At 40.9% G+C, this 26,375-nt stretch overlaps 4 protein-coding genes across 5 annotated transcripts; 3 read left to right on the top strand and 1 right to left on the bottom strand.

Moving 5' to 3' along the window:
• On the top strand, nt 1-3,280 carry Stip1 (Stress-induced phosphoprotein 1). Its single transcript, XM_065497895.1, has 11 exons — nt 1-129; nt 334-449; nt 637-846; nt 906-1,204; nt 1,458-1,626; nt 1,686-1,955; nt 2,019-2,196; nt 2,250-2,411; nt 2,471-2,574; nt 2,750-2,913; nt 2,970-3,280. The coding sequence occupies exons 2-11, from the start codon at nt 429-431 to the stop codon at nt 3,040-3,042; spliced, it is 1,650 nt and encodes a 549-aa protein (XP_065353967.1). The 5' UTR covers nt 1-129; nt 334-428; the 3' UTR covers nt 3,043-3,280.
• Nucleotides 3,281-4,180: 900 nt separating this feature from the next.
• On the top strand, nt 4,181-11,574 carry emb (exportin-1 emb). Of its 2 annotated transcripts, none has more exons than XM_065476476.1 (18): nt 4,181-4,324; nt 4,834-4,955; nt 5,007-5,181; nt 5,241-5,347; nt 5,697-5,927; nt 5,986-6,105; nt 6,164-6,292; nt 6,998-7,153; nt 7,213-7,410; nt 7,473-7,715; nt 7,890-8,124; nt 8,184-8,347; nt 8,529-8,768; nt 8,819-9,004; nt 9,060-9,308; nt 9,358-9,483; nt 9,993-10,382; nt 10,450-11,574. In XM_065476476.1, exons 2-18 carry the CDS (start codon nt 4,845-4,847, stop codon nt 10,594-10,596), a joined length of 3,207 nt encoding a protein of 1,068 aa, XP_065332548.1. In that variant the 5' UTR covers nt 4,181-4,324; nt 4,834-4,844; the 3' UTR covers nt 10,597-11,574. The 2 variants fall into 2 exon arrangements, with proteins under 2 accessions (XP_065332548.1, XP_065332549.1); XM_065476477.1 differs by lacking the exon at nt 4,181-4,324 and adding an exon at nt 4,423-4,551.
• On the bottom strand, nt 11,564-12,794 carry LOC135934599 (tetraspanin-9-like). The gene is made up of 6 exons (XM_065476479.1): nt 12,537-12,794; nt 12,388-12,468; nt 12,225-12,332; nt 11,986-12,162; nt 11,739-11,933; nt 11,564-11,685 (listed from the first exon to the last, which is right to left on the bottom strand). The coding sequence occupies exons 1-6, from the start codon at nt 12,594-12,596 to the stop codon at nt 11,620-11,622; spliced, it is 687 nt and encodes a 228-aa protein (XP_065332551.1). The 5' UTR covers nt 12,597-12,794; the 3' UTR covers nt 11,564-11,619.
• Nucleotides 12,795-14,146: 1,352 nt separating this feature from the next.
• On the top strand, nt 14,147-20,127 carry LOC135934598 (leucine-rich repeat-containing protein 40). Its single transcript, XM_065476478.1, has 4 exons — nt 14,147-14,364; nt 15,827-15,908; nt 16,528-16,647; nt 18,983-20,127. The coding sequence occupies exons 2-4, from the start codon at nt 15,828-15,830 to the stop codon at nt 19,937-19,939; spliced, it is 1,158 nt and encodes a 385-aa protein (XP_065332550.1). The 5' UTR covers nt 14,147-14,364; nt 15,827; the 3' UTR covers nt 19,940-20,127.
• Nucleotides 20,128-26,375: the final 6,248 nt, after the last annotated feature.

The raw sequence follows: 26,375 nt of genomic DNA, 5'->3' as shown, positions 1-26,375 counted from the left end.
GATGGGGCATATTCTCCTGTTTGAGTTTTCGCGCCATCTGTAAGTTGACATGGTGGAGCAGCACATGGACACCGGCTTGTAATGCACTCAGCACTGGTGCTAAACTTCCGTGTTGTTCTATGCTCGTGCGTAAGTTGCTGCCTAATGCTTTCCACTGTTTTTCTTTGTTTTCATGAAATCCCTTAGTCTTCTCGATTTTTATTTTGTTGATTTACGTTCTGCAGAATCTTGATTGTACATTTTTAAGCCCAGGTGGGCAAATTCTTTTTAAACTACCCCAGTCCGTAGAAAATATCAACAAGCATTCTAGAATCTTCCTGCACTTACTCGTAGGTTTTGACTGTCGCAAGAAGAAGCGTGTGGAATTGCAGCTCACGTTCATCTACTCCAGACATTCGTCAGTTTAACTTGAATTAGTACACAGAAGAATGACGGACCTTGCCGCTCAAGTTCGTTTAAATTATTTACACCTTAAGTCTTTCTCGCTCCGCCAAAAACACGTGCATCAGCACAATAATCCATACAATACAATGTTTATCTATTGAAAATTAAAAATGTGCACGTTATTTACCTTTGCACTCTAATTAACAATTTGTGAGTTTTGTAACTCGACTCATCCAAACTTAAAAATATCAGGTGACTTCCCTAAAGGAGCAGGGCAATGCAGCTTTGGCTCAAGAAAAATACACAGAAGCAGCGGATTTGTACACTCAGGCAATAGCATTGGATCCCACGAACCATGTTCTCTACAGCAACCGGTCCGCAGCCTATGCAAAAGCAGGGAAGCACATGCAGGCTTTGCAAGACGCAGAGAAAACTGTATCATTAAAACCAGATTGGCCCAAGGTAAAGTGTATCAGTAGGCAAAATCTGTTTAAGATGCTAAGTATTTATGAATCACGCAGGGGTATTCTCGAAAAGGCAGTGCTTTGGTGTATGTTGGCCAATTCGATGAAGCAATCAAGACATACGAAGATGGCCTGAAACTGGACCCTACGAACAAGCAGTTGCTGGAGGGACTTCAACATGCTAAGAACGAGATTCAAAATGATCCTCTGAGTGGGTTGTTTGGTGGAAACAATCCATTTAATTCAGCTGATGCCATCACCAAACTGACAATGAATCCTAAGACAGCTGCTCTCCTTGCTCAACCAGATTTCCAAGTGATTCTGGCTGACTTGCGTGCCAATCCCAAAAATCTTGGGTAAGACTGCTTTGCTTTGCTGTCAAACATTAAGCTGTCAATATTTAGTTTTTACTGTAATAATATTTTATATTCTTGTCACCTGCTTTCTATTCTAAACGCTCGAAACTTATGCTTTCTTGATCACTTTTAAAGTTACTGATTTGTCTAGAATTGTTAATATAAAAGCAGTAGTCCAGTAAAAACCGATTTAAATTACAGTGGCCTCAATTCAATTATTCACGCTAAAAGGTGTTATTGGTTTTCTGTATAGGTTGCATATTGGTGACCCACGTGTGCAGACTGCTCTTGGTGTCATACTTGGGATTCATTCGAGTTCCCCTGAAAACATGGACATCGATCCACCATCCAGTAAACCTGAGCCCAAACCAGAACCAAAAGTGGAGAAAATGGATACTTCTCCTCCCAAGGATCTGTCTGAAGTATAAATGTGGTACAAATTTTGGTACAAACTTATTTCACAATTATTTATCCTACTTAGGCGCAAAGGGAGAAGGAGCTAGGCAATGCTGCTTACAAGAAGAAGGAATTTGAAATGGCCCTTGTTCACTACAACAAGGCAGTGGAGTTGGAGCCCCAGGAAATCACATACCTGAACAACATTGCGGCTGTGTATTTTGAGCAAAAAGAGTATGAAAAGTGCATAGAGCAATGCAAGAAAGCGGTGGAGATTGGAAGAGAAAACAGAGCTGATTTCAAGCTGATTGCCAAGTCATTTGCCAGAGCTGGCAACGCATATAAACGTCTTGGGGTAAGTACCACTCAAATTGTATTCCAATTTCAATTGTACTAAATTAAAATTAACTTAATGAAGGACTGGAACAACGCTAAATTCTTCTTTGAAAAGTCAATGCTTGAGCACCGCACCCCAGAAAGCAAAACTTTGCTGTCTGAAGCTGAAAAGATGATTAAAGAGCTGGAGAAAAAGGCATACATAGACCCTGTGAAGGCTGAGGCTGAGAAGGAACTTGGAAATGACTTGTTCAAGAAAGGCATGCTCATTTAAAAAAAATTAATATAGCTGTACTTACTCAAAGCTAATTAGGAAATTATGCTGACGCAATCAAGCACTACTCTGAAGCGATTTTAAGAAATCCAGATGAGCCTAGATACTACAGCAACAGAGCCGCCTGCTACACCAAGTTGGCTGCGTTTGACTTAGGACTTAAGGACTGTGACAAGTGCCTAGAATTGGACCCTAAATTCAGTAAGCCTTCTGAACATGTCATAGAGTTAAAATAATTACCGAATTTGTTTGAAACCCAGTCAAGGGGTGGATTAGGAAGGGGAAAATCCTACAAGGTATGCAACAGCCAGGCAAGGCGTCTGCAGTTTACCAGAAAGCCATCGACCTGGACTCATCTAATGCCGTAAGGATTTTAGTTTCAAACTGCCAAACTATTTGAGTTTATTTTTCCATTCAAAGCCTGGTCCCTTGATTTTACATAATTTATATAATAATGTGGCTACCACATTCAGGATGAATGTCTTGTGTTTCTTGCTGCATCATCTCTTTTGATGTCATAATCTTCATGTATCTTGCAGGAAGCGCTTGAGGGATACAGAGCTTGCGCAGTTGCTGTCAACTCTAACCCAGAAGAGGTTCGTAAAAGGGCAATGAATGATCCAGAAATCCAAAGTATTTTGCGGGATCCAGCAATGAGAATTATTCTTGAGCAGATGCAGAGTGATCCACGAGCCCTGCAAGAGTAAGCATAATAATACCATTTTCGCGATCTATAAAACTTATTTTCTTGTTTTCCAGTCATCTGAAGAATCCTGAGATCGCATCAAAGATTCAGAAGCTTTTAGAGTCGGGTCTCATTGCTATTCACTAAAAGTGGAATTCACATACTAATACAGATGATGCTGATGTGCTATGCTTTCTATGGCCCACATTTCATAATTTTGCAAGACATCTCTTTCTGTTAAGGGAAACTATTTTTGAACCAGTCTCCTTATGCTGTAAAAACTCATTCCTAATGGTAATATAATGTAATGCAATTTGGCCATTGGCTTCTAGTAGTACACAGATGTTGAAAAATTTCAATAAATGCTGCCAATTAAAATAAATAATGCTAAACATATCCTTCACAAAAACCCTAAAAACTCGTTTTTTACCTCTTTCAATCACGTATATATTGACAAATGCTGGTAAATTAACACATAATTGTTTGTCAAGACACGCTAAATCTAGTCAAACTCATAAATCTTCCCTCGTTTGACTTAAAATATAACTATTTTGCTTATCCTGTATGATTGTTTGGATTCGGTTCCATATTATAATTATATATATACTTTGTCTGGAGCGGTGGTGTTCTTCAGAACTGTAATGACTATGACAATGATTTGTCGATATCTTTTAAATCAAGAAAGCTCTTGGCGTTTTAAGTTTTTAATTTAGGCAAAATGTAAAAAAAAGTAAAGCGACAAACTGAACTCAGGTTATTTCAACTTAATTTTTGTGTTATTCATTTTCACAAAATATTTTTTCCAGGAAATTTTAGAAAAACATTTTTCTGTAATACGGGTAATTCGTTAGTGTGTATGTCAATCAATATCATTAAAAGTGACAGTTCTGGAATCACTAGTAAGATTAGTTGTAAGATTAAGTTGTCAAATAAAACTACAGTATTTAAAAATATATATTCAAATTAATTATGGGCTTATAAAAAGTATGCGAATATTGTGCATGATTGTGATTATACCTTGTAAAATAATTAATGGCTAAAAAATATTGACGGCCTCAGTAGTACGCGTTCCAGAAACAAAAATTCGCGCTCTTTTGCTTGAATCGAGTACTAAGGAGTTAAAACAATAGCAAAGTATGCTAATTCCAGGAAAATAAAGTAGAAAACAATTTTAAAATTACCATATTTCATTTTATTGGTTTAATAATGTTGTTTTTAATAAGAAAAATTATGAGAGTACATGAAAATGACTTTATACTGCTGTAAACAGACGCATTCGGCTACGCTCGAGTCGGACCGTAGACAGCCGATCCACCACCATCTATGTAACGATGAAACCAGTTCTATCCAGTTCTGCGCCTAAACGACTATATTTATGTTTCACACTTTCGGAGTTTTAACCATAGATTGTATAGCTGAGGAGGAGCATGTAAGTTCAACTTTGCATTGTATGTTTCCCTAAATAAGTGATAAATGATTTGGGGCTGAAAAATATTACATTCTTCATCATTTTGCGTGATAAAATGGAGCGTTAAGTCGAATTTTACATCCGCCGACCCTAAATGCGTTGCCATTTTTGTTTGGTTTTCAACGCAGCTTCGCTCCTCATGTGGGCGATTGAGCGAATATTATTGAGGAGTCTTCGAACTGAATCGTGTAAGACGTGTAATTTTCACGTTTTTTGCCCTTTTCGAGTCGTATTTTGATATTTTTGTATTGTCAGGCACTAATAAAAGTTAAAATCTTTCGTATACATACCGCAATTGCGTCACAAATAACACGAGGCGAATTGTGTAGAATCACGTAATGAGAATGAGCGCGCTTTTTACTAGCATTTTAATAGGCACCTCTTATAGCGACTTTTGTATTCAATCGAAATGTAGTTCATACTCCTTCATCTATGGTTCTAAATGTATCAAAATTAAATTGTTTTTCTAGAACTGACGGAAATGGCCGCATTAAACGAGCAAGCAATGAAATTGCTTGACTTCAACCAAAAGCTGGACATAAATTTACTAGACGACATAGTAGGATGCATGTATACGGGGGTAGGAGAGCAGGTATGGTTTTGGTAAAAATTTTGGATTGCTTGTCTAATTAATTTCTTGCAGCAAAGGGCAGCTCAAGAAGTGCTTACCAGCCTCAAAGAACACCCAGATGCGTGGACAAGGGTGGACACAATTCTTGAGTATTCAAATAACCAGCAGACAAAGTACTTCGCCCTTCAAATACTTGAGCAAGTTATTAAAACTAGGTGGAAAGTTTTGCCGCGAACTCAATGCGAAGGTCTGTGATTTGCTGTCATGAACAGGATGAATGTAACTAATTTTTGTTTAATGCATCAGGCATCAAAAAGTACATCGTGGGCCTTATCATCAAAACATCCTCTGATCCTGCTACCTTGGAAGCTGAGAAGGTTTACCTGAACAAACTCAATATGATTCTTGTACAGGTAAATATCACTATTATCAAGAAAGAATTTGTTTTGCCTTTTTTGCGATAACAGACGTTCGGTAAAGAAATGGATTATTTTGTTCATATTTTGAAGTGTTAACTTTTGTTGCAATATAGATTTTACAAAAAAACGCCACTGTTTTAAACCAAACTCATGTTAGGAGTTGGTAAGATTACATGATTTTAGTATTGCAACACAGCAAGTACCAACTGCTATTCACTGTAATCCTGATATTTATTGCTTTAATGTTTTAAAGAGCTACGATTTCTTTTTATTAACATGTGTGTTCCACATTGTAAAGTACAAATTTCATATTGAAGACACGAAAATCTTAATTCTGCTCTAGGTTTTGAAGCGAGAATGGCCAAAGAACTGGCAGTCATTCATTCCTGACATTGTTGGCGCCAGTAAAACCAATGAAAGTCTGTGTCAAAACAACATGGCCATTTTGAAGCTGCTTAGCGAAGAAGTTTTCGATTTTTCAAGTGGTCAAATGACGCAGAACAAAGCCAAGTTTTTGAAGGACTCCATGTGCAGCCAGTTTGGACAGATTTTCCAGCTATGTCAGTTTGTCATGGTATGCACTAACTATCTTTTTTTAATTTTTCTTCTAACGCGCCTTAATGAAATTTCAGGAATCGTCTCAAAATGCCCCACTTGTTGCAGCTAATTTAGAGACCTTGCTCAGGTTTCTCAATTGGATTCCACTGGGCTACATTTTTGAAACAAAGCTGATCAACACACTCATCTACAAGGTGAAATATCCTGGTGCCAAATTTATCCCTCCCTTATCATAATTTTAATCTGTTTCAGTTTTTGGGTGTACCCATGTTCCGAAATGTGACACTTAAGTGCTTAACCGAAATCGCCGGTGTTACGGTTACAAACTATGACGACATGTTTGTTTTACTTTTTACGGACACAATGAGTCAGCTGGAGCAGGTAGCCAGTTAGTGCATTAGTATGAGTGCAAGCGAGAGTGTTACTTGTGGCAAACAAGTGAAGAAGTGAGGAGGAGTAATATATGAGTCCTGAGTGATCTAGTAAATGTCTGACTGATGGTGTGATGATTTTCACCGATTTAGTTTTTTACATTATTATGTTTTTCAACTAGGAATGCAACTAGTATTCATTGTTTAAGAGTGCCATTTCCGAAAATCGTAAGCGTCTTTGAGTAACATTGTTCTCAGCAACATCATTTTGCTGACTTGAATTTTAATGTTGTAAACAGCTACACAATGTTGACAGCCGGCTAGCACAATGGGTGAAACAAGCAGAAACGCAATCAGTCGGTACTTTACTTAAGTTTCCATTTGGCACTTTCAATCCTATTTCTCTATCACATGTTGATATCAGTGTAATTAACTGGGGCTTTCATTTGTGTTTCTGCTATGTGTATAGGGACTTCATATTGTTGACAAAGAGTGAGAGATCTAGAATAACAGTTGTTGCATTTGTCTTGTAGGAAGCTATGAGTATTAAGTGCGAGAAAATGACCCTGATTGTATGCCAGTAAAGGTTCCAGACTTGGTGAAAGTGTCGGGACCTTTTGATGCGTTGTATGCCAGAAGTGAGGATTGATAAATTTGAGGACAACCCCTTTTGTTGAATTCTGACTTCTGCATTAAAGCTCCAATTATTTCACAGATGCTGCCTTTGAATACCAACATTCGTGAGGCCTATGCCAGAGGGCAAGATGCTGAGCAGAACTTTATCCAGAACTTGGCCATGTTCCTGTGCACCTACCTGAAGGAGCATGGCAGCTTGGTAGAACAGAGACATATCGATGAAACCCTTTTAAAGGTGCGCCTGAATCACAGTTAATAAAGTTCCAACATTAATATTTACTTTTCACTTTGCAGGCTCTGCATTACCTCGTATTGATCTCAGAGGTGGAAGAAGTTGAAATTTTCAAGATCTGCCTAGAATACTGGAACAGTTTGTGTGCTGACCTATACCGAGAGAGTCCATATCCTGCCCAATCAAATCCGCTTTTCATCGGAAAGATTAACTCTCCACTTCCGCCCAGGAGACAGTTTTACAGCCCAGTTCTGACCAAAGTAAGCACTTGCTTAAGATTCCGATACATCTAATTTACAAATGCTAACAACCATTATTCTAGATTCGCTACATCATGATCAGCCGCATGGCCAAACCCGAAGAGGTCCTCGTAGTTGAAAATGAAAATGGCGAAGTTGTCCGCGAGTTCATGAAAGATACAGACTCGATTAACCTGTACAAAAACATGCGTGAAACCCTCGTTTACCTCACCCATTTGGACTATGCTGACACAGAGCGCATCATGACAGAGAAGCTGCTCAACCAAGTGAACGGAACTGAGTGGTCATGGAAAAACTTGAACACAGTAAGAGTTAAATAGACTTAAATTTGTGTTAATTATTGATTGGTTTGTCACAAAACTGATGTTTCTAACTTGTTGATGAATGGTTCAGTAGTTAAATTTATCATCGATAATATGTTTCTGCTGTTTATTTATGTAATATCTTATATTATCCACAACGCTATCTTCAACTTGCAGCTTTGTTGGGCGATAGGCAGCATCTCTGGGGCAATGCATGAAGAGGATGAGAAGAGGTTCCTTGTCACTGTCATTAAAGACCTGCTCGGCCTGTGTGAGCAGAAGAAGGGCAAGGACAACAAGGCAATCATTGCCTCTAACATTATGTATGTGGTGGGACAGTATCCCAGATTTCTCAGAGCCCACTGGAAGTTCCTCAAAACTGTTGTCAACAAGCTGTTTGAATTCATGCATGGTATGAACGGAAATTTGGCATGCAAGCGTTTGTTAAATTCTGTTTTGGAAACTCCATAGAAACGCACGATGGCGTCCAAGACATGGCTTGTGACACGTTCATCAAGATCGCTCTCAAGTGCCGAAGGCACTTTGTGCAGATGCAAGTAGGAGAAGTCATGCCTTTCATCGAAGAAATTCTGGCCAGCATAAGTACAATCATCTGTGACCTGCAATCACAACAGGTGATTTAACCTTCTAATGTATTCACAATGCAATGCCTGTTAGTTGTTTTCAAACGATAATTTTTTAGGACTCCTAGCAACTCAAATGTGTCTTCTTGCAGATATATGAGTCTTGAAACATTGCTGTTTTTTTATCAGTCTTGTGAGGATCGTGTTTAACTAGTATAATTATTTGTTTTAGGTCCACACATTCTATGAGGCTGTCGGTTACATGATCAGCGCTCAGGTGGATCAGCGCGTTCAGGACCATCTGATTGAAAACTACATGATGCTGCCCAACCAGGTTTGGGATGACATAATTGGGCAGGCATCGAAGAATGTTGATGTGCTCAAGGATCAGGAGGCTGTAAAGCAGTTATCCAGCATCCTGAAGACCAACGTGCGAGCTTGCAAAGCTCTTGGTCATCCTTATGTCCTTCAGGTAAAGATTTTAAACAATTGCCATATTTTTGCTGTAATTTAGTCATTCAGCTTGGCCGAATCTACCTTGACATGCTGAACGTCTACAAAGTGATGAGTGAGAACATCATTGCTGCTATCGCGATGAATGGAGAACAGGTGACCAAGCAGCCCCTCATCAAGGGAATGAGGGTTGTCAAGAAGGAAACTCTAAAGCTCATCTCCGACTGGGTCAGCAGATCAAATGATCCTCAAATGGTCTGTGTCTTTATTTGAGTCATTTTACGGTGATTACCAATGCAAGTTTCGCCAGGTGTTGGAGAACTTCATTCCACCTTTGCTGGATGCCGTCCTGCTGGACTACCAGCGGACAAGCGTGCCTGCCGCTAGAGAGCCGGAAGTGCTCAGCACCATGGCGACCATCGTCAACAAGCTGGGCAACCACATAACTCCAGAGGTGCCTAAGATCTTTGACGCGGTCTTTGAGTGCACCTTGCAGATGATCAACAAAGATTTTGAGGAATACCCTGAGCACAGAACCAACTTCTTCCTCCTTCTACAGGTTTGCTTATTAATAATTTAAACTAAAAGACTCTAAGAGAAATTTTTAGGCGGTGAACAACCATTGCTTCCCAGCATTCCTCAACATCCCACCCGCCCAATTCAAGCTGGTCCTTGATTCCATCATCTGGGCGTTCAAACACACCATGAGGAATGTGGCGGACACCGGATTGCAGGTAATTGATCTAAATGAATTCCTTCAAAATTGGTCCTGAGGTTTCAAAGTAATCAAAAGATCTGGGTGCAGAGGTTATATTTTTTATTGAATAATTTCCTTTTCTGGGACTCTGGGTCTTTATATTTACTGTCAGAATTTACAGCATATTATGTAATCAAAAAATTGGGAAAGTAATTTGTCACTTATTTAGACTGATTGTTTAAAGTCAATTTAGAAAGAGTACTATTTCGGTATCAAAAGTTCTGGAACTAACTTGAGAAACGTCTGGAAGTTTGTAGTACCAAGTAATGGGAAGAATCGCCACAGAAACTTCCTTTGAATTTTTTCAATAGGAGGGTCTGCATTAATAGAGAAAAAACATGTAGGATTATCAAACTTCATCTTTTATTTTAAAATCATTGCTACTGATTTGTACATACCACAAAATCAAAATTCTAGCTTAAATTGTTGCCATATTAGAACAGTTCTGTTTGATTTGGAAGTTAATTATTGCTTTTTGCCCATCAGATTCTGCACCAACTGCTGCAAAACGTAGAAGCGCACGACGAGGCAGCGCAAAGCTTCTACCAGACCTACTTCACCGACATTCTGCAGCACATATTTTCAGTGGTGACAGACACTTCTCACACTGCTGGGCTAACCATGCACGCCACCATTCTGGCCTACATGTTTTCTATGGTGGAAGTGGGCAAAATCAGCGTGCCCCTCGGCCCAGGCGCCACCTCAGCCGAAGACAACGTTCTCTACATTCAGGAGTTTGTGGCCAACCTACTGAGACAGGCGTTCCCGCATCTCACTGACGGCCAGATTAAGATCACCGTGCAGGGTTTGTTCAACCTTGACCAGGACATCAACGCTTTCAAAGAGCATTTGAGAGATTTCCTCGTCCAGATCAGGGTACGCATTGCATTGCCCTTGCCCTCTGATGATATCTTATGTATTTTGTTTGAATTTTCGTTGGCAGGAGTACACTGGCGAGGACGATTCGGACTTGTTCTTGGAGGAGAGAGAGCAGGCTCTGAGACAAGCTCAAGAAGAGAAGCGGCGTGTACAAATGGCAGTGCCTGGTATTCTGAACCCTCACGAGATGCCAGAGGAAATGCAGGACTAAGGTAGATGAGACATCAAACTCTGCACACAAAATAACAACAACAGTGATGACATTAGAATTAGTTGTATCGAGTTAATGTTTTGCTGTAACCCTTTATTTGAACAGCCTAAAGTCAGCTTTGTTAAATTTCTATCACTCCCTATTAAAGGCCCTCTCGGTTTGCCTAATTTGCGCGCGGCGAAATTCTTGCAAACCGCTAAACAATGGCAAAATGGTGAATTTGGTGCACCTTTTCGTCCTCTACCGGAAAGCTCTGCTCCGTGGAAGTACCATGCCAATACAAATCAACCGATAAATTAGTTTTGCTGAATAATACAACATTTTACAGTGTCAGCCCCTTCTACATTAAAAAGTTGTGTGAACGGAGATGGATGTCAATTTTACCAATTTCAGTTAATTTACGATGTATTTATGGACCAAGACTGCCGAAACATTAACAAAATCCTAATTGCGTCGCTGTTTTGTTTTCAATTTGCTACTGGTAGTTAAGTAAATCACCTTCACGGAAGGCATTCAACTTTGGCACACCTGAGCAGCCAGCATTTTTCTCTTGTCATCATCAATAGAAATCCTGATTGTACTGTACCTAGATACCATTTTGACTTTATACAGATGTAAGCGAGCGACTCCAAAGTGTTTGTGTGCAAGGGATATCAGTGCTAATTTTTAATTTGAAGTATGAGGATCCAAACCGGGTCCTTGTCATTTTTCTAACCAACTAATCATTTTTTTATGTAGCATTGTAAACTCGCGTTGTTAATTGAAGCGCTTCTGTTTAAAGAGGTTGATAATTATTTATCTATCTGAGGCAACAAACTGATGCCCGATCGGTTGGCTTGCGACCCGGAGCAACTGCAAAAAGTAATTTGGTTCTGATGTGTTTCTTGGTATGATGGTTCGATGGCTGCTTATGTATAAATGCTTTTATAAGTTAGGAATGCTACGTGGAAATAAATTAATAAACATATTTTACAAATATACGAGTGTTGTTCTTGAGCGTCCTCTTTATTACTAAGCACATTTCTAAACCATGTGCATTCTCCTCCTCACACTTGTCGCCAGGCAAATGGCCAGCATTGCCCCAACGAGCTGGAATTATGAATATTATTGAGATAACTTCCTCCTTGCTAAAATCGTCTTACTGCGAATCCAAGCGCGACGGCTCCCAGAATGGTTTCCCATGTAACAATCCACGCGGACAGATCTCTGAAACAGCCTGAGGCAAAATGTCCACCCACACACCGCACGTCAAAAGGGTCGTCACATTTGCACGAATCAGGAAAGTCGCTCATTACTTGGATCCAATCCCATGGATCGTCAATTCCGCAACATCGAAACTGGAGCAGAAATTTTTTTAGTATATCAATTAGGAGTTGCGTTGAAGCTCACGTCTCTCTGGACCCTGTCCCAAGCCTTCCTGGCCGCCGCCTCAGTGGGATTTGGGTACAGCTCCATGGCATATTTCATGGAGCCCTTCAGCAGCTCTGCCAAATCCGATTTGAACACAATCGCCAGGATCCCTCCTATTAATTGTAGCAGAAAAAGTGACACCAGGCTGACAGCGTACTACTTGTGCAAACAGAGCTGTTCAAGTTAAATTCGGTATCTGGTGTAAAACTTTTGCCAACCGTGATCATCATCCAATGCGACTCGCGGATCGCGCCGCAGCACCCCACAAACGCGACCAAGAACGTGACGCCGCCGACGACAATGAGCAGAAGTCCCGGCAGCGCGACCTGAAAAGTTGAGGGCCACTGGTTGCATGCTGAGTGCAAAATTAAATTAGCATACTTCACCAGGGAATAGAGATCCATAGTTGTCAATGTTTACTTGTATGATGGAACCGATTACCAAAATCGCGAGACCGCCAGCCTGTGCGTATAAGAATTTATTTAAATTAGTATGTTATAATAACGGGCAATCAGAAATAAAAATCTTACACAGAATAAGGTGTTGAATAGGAAGAGGAAATATTTTATGATGGAAGATCCACAGACCATTTTGCTTATTGTTTACTCCGAATGATCCACGAAAGTCAGAAGTGATCCATCGTATGACTAATAAATGCGTCGGTCGACTGCTTTATCGTTTAATCAGCTGCTCAACAGTAGGACAGTATTTCATTAAGAGAAGAGGACGCAATCGCTGGTCTTCTTTGTGAAACTCAAAATGAAACTGCGTCCTACAAGCTTATCAGGGCAGTGCTTATCAATGAGTAAAAAAATTATGACGTTGGAGATGTTGTGCTGTTGGTCGCCTTTAATGATGAAATTCTATAGCTTGAAGACCGACGAGACATCAATATAGGAGAGGAACTACATATTTTTCTGTTTATTATTCTTGTGTGTTTTCAATGCGGATATTTGCGTTTTCATGTAACGGCATCCGTTTCAAATAATATTTTAGCTTTCACTTTAGATCAGATTACCTCGACATGCTACATTAAGAAATATATTGATCGGAATATGAAAATTATTATTTTTTTTATGACTGCGTAAAACGTTTATAATTTATGGAATACCAAATAATTCAATGAAGGATAAAATTAAATGATTTCAAAAAATAAAATAGCAAGACAGGCACTATTATGATGTGGCGAGTGCAATATATGTAGTACATTTATTTTTCATTGGACTTTGTAGAGTGAAATACGACACAGCTCAAGTTTAAATTTATTAAAATACTCTTCCTATATCGTCATTAAATTGACTAATCACATCAACAAATGAATGCTTTGACCACATACATCGTTCAACTAGAATTTTTTTCATATTTACTACTAATATTGAGTTGTAATAATAATCGGCTATTTTAGTCAACTTTGAAGAAAAGAGTTTGGCGCAGCTCCATACTAACCTGACATCTGGTGTGTTTTTGCCTTCACTGGGAATGATTTGGAGCCGCAACCAACCCTTTGTTAAGCCGCAAGATCCACTAAATTAGATTCGCACTCGGGGTTTGCGCGCCTGCGACTGCCTTCTACCAAGCATTTCGGTCCCATATCAATAATGTTCGCATTGCCAAAAATTATGCTAATGTTTTGCCATCCTTGTACTGCGATGCATATACATGCGTAGATGCTCGATTGCTCATTTTTAAGAGCACCCGAAGAATAATAATATTTTGTTAGGCAAGTTGAGCGAGATATGCACACGCGGTGCGCACAGAACATGAATATGCAAATATATTCGCCATGAATTCATTCATATGAGTTTGTTGGTTTAATTAATTAGCGCGGAAAGCGCCTGCGGGAACTCAGCTTTACGGGCGCACAAAAAGCATTTCACTTTTGAGCTCTTTGGAAGTATACACATTCGCAGATGCGTCAAAATTTAATTTTTTACAGCATTTTAATGAAATAATGAATTAAAAGAGGCTGGAATAAAAACCATCCTTCTTTGCCGCTGGCTGTTTCTCATTGCTCACTCTGCGGTCGCTATATATTCCACAATTAAGAGAGATTCAAATCCAATTGTGGTTTAGCTCGTGAGACTCCGCGTTCCACCGCCGCCAGGTAGGGAGGCGCTTCGTTCGCAGGTTCGGCCGTCGCAGGTATGAAAAAGGTAAAGAGCAGTTCATTGGCGAAGCACACGGCCAAGTTGGTGGCGTGAAAAGAGCTGTGCAATTTTATCCTCGGCGAAAAATCGGCTTGCGCGAGCGCTGAACCCGAAACCGCGGCCGCACTCAGCAAGAACGCCGAGCGTCTGCATGGACTGAGGCGACACGGAGGCTGTTCGCTCGTCTTGCCGACCGGAGGACCCTCCGCAGGTGAGATTTTGACATCGCAATCTCCATCTCGGGGTCACACCCACCCACACAGGTTTAGCAGGGCTGTTCCTTTAAAAGCCTGTTGCGGCGGGGCGCACATATAAGTCGTTTAATTGCGATTTTGTCGAGTCGTCACTCAACCGCAATTATCTCTGCAAATAGTGTCGCTCGACTTTTAAGCAGTTTTCTAAGAAAAGGCTGCGAGCTATAGGAGAGTCATAAATTTTCTGTTAGTTACAGGGGAAACCTTGACTGCTGGAGCTGAAACAGGATCGCTCTTTGTGCCAAGCTTTTTGACACGTGATCGCTTTCACTGAAAATTTTACACTTTTTTTAAAGTACGCGGTTATTGTCAGCCGACTTGAAAGAAGATGCATTTTTGGATTTTTTTAATATTTACCTGGGCATATCAAATTCTGAACTAAATAAAACTTCAAACTACAATTTTATATTTATAGTATATTTTTAAATCAACAAGCAGAGTTGTTGATCCATTTGCACTTTTGTAAATTAGAATTTTATGAAATATTTTTCAATATGCAAATGAAAATTTTGATTTGGACCCCATTACATTTAATACAAAGTAAGTAGCTTCACATTTTTTTTTTTTTATTATTTATTGTGTTTTTTACGATGTTGTTTGCGAACACATTTTACTGGATATAATTACAAATTTGAGCAAGCAAGTACGCCGAGGGTGCTAATTGTTTTCGGCACATGGGTTTTTGATCAAAGGAGACGCTCGCCGTGAAGCTGAAAGGTTAATTAAATGCAGTTACGCACACGTTCAGCTTTCGTGTCAGATGCGGCAGCTAATTACTTAGCCCGTGCGGCACCTCTATAATATATACAAGGGGTGGGCGTTTTTCATTCGACTACTTCCTTGTCCTTATTTAATCATCTAATTCGCCTCGTTTGCGCAAACCATCTAATGTTAATTGTTGCGAAAATTTAATAATGAAAAGCCCGTAGTTAGTGAAGAGGTTTTTATTTGTTTCTTCAATTTTCCGCCTCGAGTCGTGTTTGGCAAGATGAGAAGCGTGATTTCAGGCAGGCTGGTTGAAAATTCAGCAGGCGTCGGAAGCGGTCGTCTTTTTACTTATCCAAGAGAGTGAGTCAGAAACCTATTATTGATAGGTCCAAAGTACATAATACTTGCTGATGTCACACCGTGAGTGATGGGCATCGCTCAAAATAAACAGCGAACACCACGACCGTCCCGACACAAGCAGAATGTCATTTTTTTTATCGCGAATTCATTTCACTGAATCGTAGCCTTTTTCAATGAAATTCACGCGATATGGTTGATTGCGTTTAAATGAAATTGCATGTCCGCCGCATGACGTAAAAACGAGCAGGATAATTCAGAGAGAGGCAGAAATTCCAATTACTCTGATTCTCAGTGGAGGAAGAAATAAAAACGAATAAACGAGATTGTGTTTTAATCTTCTCTCTTTTCCAGGATGACTGGTTGCAAGGTGTTTCTGTTTTTGGCGCCGCTGATGGCGCTGGCTAACAGCGCTTCATGCCCCACTGCATTTCAGGTATTAAAATGGGCCCGGATTTAAGAAGGCCGAAAGTGGGATTTTTCACAAGACCGACAAGTTTATTACATCAATGACAAAAGAGTCCGAAAAATCTTCTTTAGTCCGAAAATTTAATTATGGTCGATATCGCATAAGTCCGATAAACGCTTAGCTGCACTCTTAATGAACCTCTAATGGCCAAATGCCTTAATTTGATTTAAATCCTGGATGATAATTCAGTTGCGTACCTTTTGCTTATTTAAGGTTAGAATTTAAATAAATAAGCTGGCATTCCTTACCTTCCAACTAAACTTTTGATTAATGGCATTTGGCCATTAGATGGCATCCCTTAAGTTTTATTGGCTTGTTTAATGGATGGCATAGCTCTCATCTTTTACTGAGATTACATAATAATTATTGAACAACGTTAGTATTGCATCCGATTTTTTATCTATTTTTTTAAGCTGAAACTCACCTTTTTAAACTCTTAAGTAATTATGAAAATAACTGCAAAAATAAAATATCCCTCATGCAATGCTTGATCAGGATAATTTATGTATCTTTAAAGCCTCCAATTGAAAAAAGCAATTGCATGAATCAAATTAGACTTGCTAAATGATATTAACCTGCTTTCCAGAGCAAATGCTGGTGCGGTCGGACGGCGTACCAAGGACAATCAGACAAGTACGTGGTCAACTGCACTAACCAGCTCTTCACAGACACCCACATGCTGACGACCCTGCCACCGGAGACTGAGGCAAGTGAATAGATCGGGAAATCTAATTTGGGCAAGCAATTTGACCGAAATGAACCTTGTTCGCGATTCTCAGCGGTGATTGCTATCGCACAGTTTCACCCCCCGAAGGGAGGAAAGCGTTTTTCCGCTGATGCGAAGCGAAAGGTTGCTAAGGCAAACGCTGCCGCCTCAGCTCATCAAAATTAAACTGATTTCGTAGGTGACTAAAAATAGTTTTTTGCTCTTGCCTGATACCTAGAATTTTCCAGACTTGTCCTTTACCAAGAAAGACGGTCTTGAAGGTCCATTTCACTAATTTACAAAAACTTTGTTAATTATTCGAGAAAAGGGCAAAGCTCGTTCTCAAAAGCACTCGTGTTTTGATGTAAAGAATAATTTTACGGCTTGCACGTCGCGTTTGGATATAATTGTCCTTGTACTACACGGCATAGCACCTTTGCTGTTGCGTTTTGCATCGTTAGCGGAGCGAAATTAGACGTCAAAATGGATTATTTATGAGTTTTATAAATGGATCGATCTATATTCGAAGGCTGCTGGTGCTGACGACTTCTTAAGTGTTCGCGTCCTTGCGAGTAAATAAGTGCTGAAAGTGCCGAAAATAGTCATTGTTGCCTGATGAATGAGAGCGGCCGCTGTCGATCGAAATCTATGTAATACTTTGTACAGCGTGCGCTTGGGGGCAATTTAGCAGGCAAAGCCTTCTGAAAGTTCTGAAACACTGCATTGCATTCTTAAAGGAAGTGCGCGAACGAGCGAGATAAATGAAGATTAAGAGCGGTGGAGACGACGTTTTTCCTCATTAGAGCGGCTGACTTTGGCCAAACACACACAGTTTATTTTCATTCCACTTTGTGACGCCCACTCAAATTTTCTCGTTCAACTTGCGGAACCATGCAGTCGTAAGCCGGGCTTATTTGAGCTGTTTGCGGCTCGCCAAACTTTTCAACGGTGCCTCCTCTTATTTTTCGCTGCACTGAACAGCATTTGCGCCGCGCTCCCACCTCCTAGTCTGCAATAATATTAAACATAAAATGAAAATTGCCTTAGTTTGCTGGCACAAAAATGCGCACCTCGACGGCACCAGCGCACCTGGAGGGGCAACTGAAATCACTTGAACGCTTGCAAGAAAACTTCTTGCGCCTCGCGAATGGATTATTTAGCATTACAAGCGAACTTCACTCCCCTTGGAGATTTCCTTATATGTGTACGAGGCGTTAAGTTCAGCCTCGCTCGTTGGCGGAAACTGTGCCGCAACACAGCCGCACAGTGCGGGTGGCGTAGAGCACAAATGTGATAATCCGAGCACGGCTTTTGCATTACACCAGCAGGCTGCATCGCACTGGTTTAGAGCAAAGTGGCAATTTTAATAATGCGGTTTGTAGCGTACGAACAACATTTCGTCTTGAATTCGCCCGTGGCTCTTTCCTCCCCTACGCGAGCTCTCATTAAAGCTGACGACGAAGGCATGGTTTTTGGTGCTTCTTGCGACAATGATAATAATGACTGAGCTTTCTAGTCCGATGTCTCTGCGGTTTTATTTTGCAAAAAAAAAAATACCGACACATTTGTCATCTTTTTATTGTAACACCCCTGAAGTTTATGAATAAGCCATTGTACAAAGGGACATGGTAGAGAAATCTGTTTGGTGGTCAAAATTTTTAGGAATAACAGCGACTTTTGAAAAAAATCGAATTATTTAAAATTGATACAACTTTAATTTTGACAAAATTTTAAGACAAGAGGTGAATTGATCAGTGGGTTTCGAAAAATCCAAAATTGCTTCATTAAGGGGTTTGTTCTTGGGCTCTGCAACGTATACATATGACATTGAATTATAGATAATATATTATGCAATTATGCAACTGAACATATACAACTGGGAGAGGATTAATTATCATATTTTTTATGTTAAAAATTTCTAGTAGATTTGAAAATATCAAAAATAAATTTTACTAAGACTTGAAAAATGGAGTTGACTTGGATTTTTCCCCTAAAAATTGAGTTAGGTTGCACGTTAGTCAGCTAAGAAAATGTGGAGCATTGAAATTTGTTATTTAAACACATCCCTGTAATGCTCAATCTTATAAGAATTTTTCCCTTAAGAGCTCCACCAATACTGTCGTATTAAAAATGGTGAATTAGTTATCACTGTAAAAACTCCCTCGACTCAATAAATACACTAATAAGAATATAAAGCGCAGTTTCGACATGCACGAAACCTTGGGCTGCTACAAAGTAGCATTCTTTGTCAGAAACTAACAGATAATCACAATCTCGTTTTGATACTTTTGATAAGGAATAAGAACAAGATAATAATTGTATCACTTTATTTCAGGTGCTGATATTCACGGGCAACCATATTCCGGAGCTGCCGTGGAACATCTTTGGCATCGAGGGAGAGATGGACAATTTGCGCGTGATCGACATGAGCAACAACCGCATCCGCTCCATCCGCGGCAAGACGTACCACCGCGCGTCCAAGGTGGAGCGACTCATCCTGAACTTCAACGAAATCTCGTTGACCGAGGATAACGGCGACGGCGTCAACAACCACCCTCGGCTGCTGACAGGCTTCCCCAATCTGCGCGAGCTGCACCTGACGGGGGCGTTCGCCGCACCGGACGGAAAAGCCCTACCGTTCGACCAGCTGTCCGCCCTGCGAGACATCCTCGAGACGGCCAACCTGACGCAGCTGGTGAAGATCCACCTGGAGCAAAATCGGATCTCCATGATGCCGCCGGATATGTTCTGCAAGCTGGAGAACCTGTTGGACCTACACCTGGGCGACAACTGGATGATCGACAGCTCGCTGCCCAAGGTGTCGTGCCTGTCGAAACTGCGCTTCATCGATCTGGGCCGTAACCGGCTGCGCGCCCTCAGCCCTCAAGTGACCAAAGACCTGGATCGGCTGCCCACAAGGCACCAGGCGCTGATCGTCGAGCTGGGTGGCAACCCGCTGTCGTGCGACGACTTCTGCGTCGGCGCTTTCGCGCACTGGCTCAGCGCCACCAACGTGACGGTGCGCAACAGAGAGACGCTGCGTTGCGTCGACCCCAAGCCGGTGGCGTGCAGCGAGAAGGCTCTCGGCGCTGGACTGCCCGAGGGTGGTCACAGCGCGGCCGCGTTGGTGCTGGCGGTGCTGTTGGTCGGGCTGATCGTGACGCTCGGTGCTGCACTCTACATGAACCGCAACTCGCTCACCTACAAGCTGAGTCCGCTGGTGGACACGGCGTCGCGAAAGGTGCGCTACACCAGCATCGACAAGCCCGAGGAGATGGAGATGAATGTGTGATCGTTCACTGACTGACTAAGCCTAGCCATTTTATTGCATAGTAATTTTTCCGCGTTAGCTTCCCTAACTCCTTTAAATATATAGTGTGTTCAATTAAGTTTAATTCACGTCGACTGTACACCCCTTGTCTTGTAACCTTCATTGGCCATTGTTGATTTTAATAAAACTTGTTTTGATTAACTTAAAAATTAATGGGCTGTGCTATGACGAATTCCCTTACGCAATGAATCGGATATTAACAGGGTAGGGATTTTTTATATATGAAACTTTAATTATTTTTACTTAACTTTGGAGCATATTTAGATTGTTTTACCCACATTACCTGCAATTTTCTTGTCAACAATATCCCATTTTAAAGAGTTAACGATTCTTTTACAAATAGCTTGAAGGTCTAGTTCAGATGGTTTCACTGATGAATTCAGATTATTTTCGATGAAAATTAATCACAGGTGGTATAATAGCTCAATAGGATAAAAATTTCACTTGAAATTATTTCTATATAGCACATAAATTACTGGTCCAATTCGAATCAAACATCTATTTAATTTCTGTGAAAAGTACATTGCAAAATAGAAATGATCGAAATTGTCAAATCACTACATTAAATTGATTTTTTTTCTGGGACCAACACGTGTTTTTATAAAATTAACTTATTAATTGATTAAAAACCACATGAAAATTTTATTTTTTGGATTTTTTGTAGACAAATTTTGTTAAAAATACCGACAATGAATTCATTCAGGCTATCTTCATGTCTAACAAGTGATTTTAGACGGTTCTACACAAATTTATTTGGCTCAAAAAAGATGGTTTTAGACTGTTAAAAGAGTGCCTCAAGTGCCTTAAATTCGCGGTAAATCAGCCGCATATAAAAAATAGTCTAGCGCCTACCATCTCATATTCCGAGCCCTATAAATTAGTAAATCCCTTGAATAAATTACCCACTATTCCTCGTAAACGTAACATTAGGAACAAGGGTCTTACGAGAAGTGTCTCAAATTCACCTGCATCGTGCCAATTTGGTGACGGCTTTTTGATACTGCCTCCTTCTCGGAAGGCTCACTGCACAAATCCTTTGTCCTCTGCGAAGATGCTGCTCTTGTTTGCACACGTGCTTGAGCGTGAGAATTCCACGATGTAAAGGAATATCGCTGTTGACGCAGTGGGCGTAGATGCCACAGAGCTCACACGCATCTCCCGGAGCAAACGTAATTCAGAAATAAATTTTCTGCCTCGGGAGATGGCTATTCGGTGCAACTGGTCCATGAAAAAAATCAGAAAAATCGCACCCTCTGCTCCCACACACGCGTTGGCTTCGTCGGCACTGTCGCTCTGGAGATTTTTTCCCCTCTGACGTCAGATAATTTATTTCACTCGCTTGGCGTTAAACGAAGGGGCATTTAATCAGTCCGCCACTGATTCGGGTCTCATTTCTAACAATATTGATCGGAGGGGGCCGAGCGCGGGTGAATGAAAATCAACAGGTCCCCAGGCGTGGCCCGAGAGACCATAGCAGCATTCAAATGTGCAGGAAAGCGTCGGGAGATCCGCTGCCAGAGCGGCGCCTCGGCGTTCCATCGGCGTCCTTTGTTATTTTTATGGATCGAGCACGCAAAGGGAAAAACCGCGAGCTGAGCGCGTGAGTCATAAATCATAGGGGAAGCACTTTGCGATTCGTAGGCCTGTCACCGCGCGCGTGACGTCACCCCAATTCATTCATAAGACAGCCGAGCTGATGGATTATCTCACTGTTGTGTGTACGTGTGTGTTTCTCTAGGGGGGTCCTTCTTTGCTTCCTCTTCTTCTACTCTGGTGCCTCGCATTGTTGCTAATGAAACAACAAGATCGCGTATCCAGCAGAGCTCAAGCCAGAAAAACGACACTTTTGCGTCTCGCGACTTCTTGCGTCGTCAAAAGAGTACACCGTCCTACGAAGATCTCGCCGCTTCTAATGGAAGCGCGTCGTTGCCGAAAAACACGCTTCGTGTGTTATGTTTATTATTTTGAGGCTACAGTGCTCTGCGTGCGTTCGCACGCAGGCAGGTATTCGAACACGAGAGCAAGAGTTTCCAGCGTGGGACGAATGAAAATATTAATAATTTGGAATTTGTTGTTCTTTGCTGTTAGTTGTTTTCCCTTGACAGCGTGTTAATTTCGAAATTGCAAAAGCGAGTTGGAAGTTGTAGCAGACTTGCAGAGCAAGAGGCAATTTAACATCGCGTGGGTTTGCTGTGTGTATCCAAGCGAATTTGCTATGCAAACATGAAATTCCTGCAAAAGGTGGCAATTAATTCGATTAAGGAGAGAGACAGAGAGAAGGAGCAAGAGGAGGAAATGAGGAACTTCGCTGCACAATTGTGAGACACTTACTACTCGTTGGAAATTACATAGTATATTTCGACCCCCTGGAAAGATAGGCAACCTGTGCAGCATAAATTTCTCTTGCGTTGTTTACTCTGTCCTATTATTTTTTTAATTCAAGTATTTTCATTTTAATTGTTTGAGTTTCATCTGTCTTGATGATGATTTGATTTTTTATTTTCCCTTAATCATTTACTCTAATCGATATTTTTGACAACGCGCATGTAGTAGGTTTTAATACAGAGCTTTCCGGCTAAAATAGTTGATCTCACTGTCAGCAGGGATGATACCAAAATATGAGGATTTTTTTTATTTTCAAGTATTTTGACATGAGGGTAAATATATCGCAACAAAGGAGAAGAAAGAAGAAAATATTTCAATTTTTCAGTCCAAATATCTAACTTGTCCAAAATACCAACAGTTTATGAGGGTAAAATCAAAATTTAGAAGAAATTTTTTTTATTGTTCCCTCAATCCGCTCATTAAGCTGAATTTTTTATTTGGAAAAGTAAAGTTGGTTTTTTAAAACAATTTTAAGGCGCCTATTCTAGAAAAACAGAAATGATTCGTCAAGATTATATACTTTCAGTTGCCATATTTACAGGGCAAAGAAAGATATAGTCAATCGACTAAAATTCCGAAAATTTCCAGGTCTATTTAACATAATGATACATCTTCAAATATATCTGTGACTGTTTGTCAAGGTTTTCCGTCTCATCCTGAAGCAAGGTACGGCAAAAGTGACACGCGGTGGCATCGTAACACTGCCGCACGCAAACCGGGATTATGCGGCACTTTTGCGCAGAGTCGGTGCGAGAGAGAAAAAAGAGAAAGAGAGAGAGAGAGAGAGAGAGAGAGAGAGAGAGAGAGAGAGAGAGAGAGAGAGAACTAACGGCAGAATTAATTATTAGCTCGGTGCGAACGTGAAGGAAAACTTGCAGCGTCCTCGAGTATTCGACGAGCACATGCATATTTGATCACGCCCGAAAGCTGGCACATTTAGTAATGGATACGATTCAACCGTTCAACGGGAGCCACACGCAGATTTGCCGAATTCCGCAAAAGCACCAGCGGCAGAAAGCAGCGCCAGAGGTGAGAGCTTGGAGGCAGCGAAAAACGAGCTGCTGACGAGGCAATCAGCGCCGGCGAGCGAGCAAACTGCTACTGCCTCACACCTCTGCAGAGGCGAGAGATGAAGAGCGACTCACTTTCGTCGACCCGGGTGGCCGACTGCAAATTAAACGCGACTGTCCCATAAATTCGCAAAGCCTAATGAGATATGGGCCAGAGACAGGGATTTCTCGGGATGCGTTTGTCTTGTGAATTATTGCCTTTCATAAAGCGCGCCGCACGGTCTGTTTATATTCAATAATATTTTACGTGGGTGCGTGCGTGCGATGTCATGAAGTGGTGCAGTACAGCCCGGGAAACGGCCGCAACACGCCCAGCTAATTAAAATTTATGCCTTCGTTTTAATGCGTGTCATCGTCAGAGGAGATGGGAACAAGTGTGCCTTCTACGAATTTTAGCCGTTTACATTACGGTTTATTAGAGGCTTGCGTAGAGCGTTGAAAAACGAGCGGTTCACTGGATGAGGCAAACTGCGTCACACCGGGAGCCACAATGATGTGTTCCCTCAAAGTGGTGTGTGCATCTGATGAACGCGGCAAGTCTAGGTGGTTGCAACTATTTTGCCATTTAAATCTCGAAATAACAGTCCCTAAAGAGTATTTTTAGTGTTTTCTTAAGAATTCTTCACTCATGGATGCATGTTGCAGAAAAAATCGACATTTTTCTCATTGTGTTATCAATTCAGCCTGTTGGCTCGCATTGCTAAGGCATTCTCAGGAGCGTCAAAGAAGTGAGAGATATTTGAGCAGTTCGGGGATCTAATACTGGCTACTCTCGAAATTTTCAAATAGCTTAACGGGCTGGGAGGCCCACCGGCGCCGACTCACCACTTGCTGGTTTTCGCACCTTTCCAGCGGCTTTAAGGACAAATGTCTGGCGTTTCAATAAAAGTCTTCGGTGCGGGGAGGGAATAAGATGGCCAAATTGGGCCCAAGCTCCTCTGCGGCCACTCGGGCCCCATGTTATCTGCTCGGTGAGCTCATAGCCCACGGAATGTATGAGCAGAGGTTAAAAATGTCGAAATTTTATTTCATCTCGACCAGGTTTCGGCCACTCCTGTATGTAGCCCTAGTCATGAGAAGAGGCTGCGCCAACTTCGGATCCAAAGTCAGAACATTTTTTTTTGTTTTTAGACTAACCCTTTTTTATTCTACGAGCTTGCGGATAACGATTTCTAAAATTTTCTTCTAAAAACATTTTGATTAATCAAAGTTCTCAAGTGATAAGATTGTTTCATGCATTTACAGTTCTCATCAATTAAAAAATATTAATGAAGTCTCTATCTCGGTTCAATATACATAATTAGTTTTGCTACGTGGTTGATTTTAATGCAAATTTCTTGTATCTTATATAATTTTATCTTATATAATTTGGCATCACATATTCTGATTTTCTGGCTCAATATTTTTTGCTTTTCCACTGATACTTTGTGAATACATTTTACTATCGAAAATCAAAATATGCTCATCGATAAATGTTTTGAAAACAATTTTAAAAGGAGTTAGCTTGCCCTCTCTTCGTCATGATGACCTTCTTTGACTGCACTCCATCCCTTGATTCAACCCTAATGGACTAATGGAGAAGGATGACGATGAAGGAAAATGAAGAAATTAATGCAAATAAAATTTGATTTTAGCTCATTTACGAATAGGTCGGTCAATACAAGTTCATAAACCAATCTAGAACGCATTCAGCGCCCATTTAAAGAATCTAGATTTAGCACTTTCTAATTTATTGAAATCATTTAAATTTAAAAGTGACCATATAGCTTCAATACCGTAGGATGTAACAGGCGAATCAAAATTCTCTCTCACTTGTTCTGAAGCTTTTGTCAAGTTTGTAAGTAATATGAATATTAAAAAGCAAAATATTGATCCAAAATTCTATTATACGCCTGCAATGTTAAATACCGATTAGAAGAAAACGAATTGTAAATATCGTTCCATGTTAACCAGATATTCTTTTCATGTGTATCATTTTCTTATTTGCACAAATTCTTGTTTTCACCTGGATGTTACTGACAAATGTAAATGTAGTTATTTTAATGCTGATCTTTATATTATGTACCATATTCTTGATTGTCCTTTAAAACCTTTGACTTTAACCAAAGCAGCCTCATATAAATGCTGGAAATAGTTGTACGCCATTGGCGCGTTAAATAAATATATTCTAATGCAAATAAATGTTTCATTAAGTTAATTATTCCCAAAATGATAAAAAAAAAACATAAATTGAGCAGTGCCTTCTGGCACAGACCGCCAGTACCTTTTCTGACCAAAAAATTGAATTGTTTAAAACTGGACTTTGATCTATTATTTCGATCGTATTTATTCTGATCCTCCCAAACAAATGCTAGCAGAGTTGGCACTAAATGAGTATGAAAATCCGAGGTAAGCAGCTAATATTGTCAGCATTTTTCTCTGTCGTGTCCAATCGTGTGGGAGGAAGATAAGCGACAAAGAATCTGCAGCATCTTTCAAAAGCAATTCGCCGCAAGACGAGAGTTGGGCGACACACTGAGAGAAAAAGGCACGAGGAAAGAAAGAGAGAGTTTCTTGAGCAGAAGAATCGCGTTGAGTTGGTTGAACTAATGAGGACGCGCGGGATGGGCGCGCAGCCCACACTCACGTGACGAATCATGCGAGAGCGGGAGCCCACGCGTTGCACTTTTCCCATCAGAGCGAGCGCGCCGGGTGCAAGGAGAGCGACGCTGAAGGGGGTGCTCGCCTGGGGGGTGGGCGTCTCAATCAGGGGAGGTGGGCTGATTGATTCTGTGACCCCGAACTACGTGCCAAAATTGTTTATTTGTGCAGGGGCAGACGCCAGTGTATTGCAAAATAGGCGCCTCTCGGTCTTCGCGCCAGACGAGCAAAAAATCACTCACCGCCGCCTCACTATGCGAGCGTGTGTATGTGTGTGTGCACCCTCTGCCATTGCCGCCGCC

Source organism: Cloeon dipterum, chromosome 1, assembly GCF_949628265.1.
Source record: "Cloeon dipterum chromosome 1, ieCloDipt1.1, whole genome shotgun sequence".
NCBI lineage: Eukaryota > Metazoa > Arthropoda > Insecta > Ephemeroptera > Baetidae > Cloeon > Cloeon dipterum.
Note: the sequence above shows the minus strand (reverse complement) of the source record. Positions and strands in the feature narration are given on the sequence as shown.

Excerpts from the sequence above, each read along its gene's own strand:
- Stip1 (XM_065497895.1), top strand. The coding sequence starts at position 429 with ATGACGGACCTTGCCGCTCAA. Across the intron at positions 1,956-2,018 it reads ACGCATATAAACGTCTTGGG|GACTGGAACAACGCTAAATT; the intron begins GTAAGTACCACT and ends AACTTAATGAAG. Across the intron at positions 2,914-2,969 it reads GATCCACGAGCCCTGCAAGA|TCATCTGAAGAATCCTGAGA; the intron begins GTAAGCATAATA and ends CTTGTTTTCCAG.
- emb (XM_065476476.1), top strand. The coding sequence starts at position 4,845 with ATGGCCGCATTAAACGAGCAAGCAATGAAATTGCTTGACTTCAACCAA. Across the intron at positions 9,484-9,992 it reads TGGCGGACACCGGATTGCAG|ATTCTGCACCAACTGCTGCA; the intron begins GTAATTGATCTA and ends TTTGCCCATCAG. Across the intron at positions 10,383-10,449 it reads ATTTCCTCGTCCAGATCAGG|GAGTACACTGGCGAGGACGA; the intron begins GTACGCATTGCA and ends TTTCGTTGGCAG.
- LOC135934599 (XM_065476479.1), bottom strand. The coding sequence starts at position 12,596 with ATGGTCTGTGGATCTTCCATCATAAAATATTTCCTCTTCCTATTCAAC. Across the intron at positions 12,469-12,536 it reads TATTCAACACCTTATTCTGT|GCTGGCGGTCTCGCGATTTT; the intron begins GTAAGATTTTTA and ends TTATACGCACAG. Across the intron at positions 11,934-11,985 it reads GGGACAGGGTCCAGAGAGAC|TTTCGATGTTGCGGAATTGA; the intron begins GTGAGCTTCAAC and ends TTTCTGCTCCAG.
- LOC135934598 (XM_065476478.1), top strand. The coding sequence starts at position 15,828 with ATGACTGGTTGCAAGGTGTTTCTGTTTTTGGCGCCGCTGATGGCGCTG. Across the intron at positions 15,909-16,527 it reads CATGCCCCACTGCATTTCAG|AGCAAATGCTGGTGCGGTCG; the intron begins GTATTAAAATGG and ends CCTGCTTTCCAG. Across the intron at positions 16,648-18,982 it reads CCCTGCCACCGGAGACTGAG|GTGCTGATATTCACGGGCAA; the intron begins GCAAGTGAATAG and ends ACTTTATTTCAG.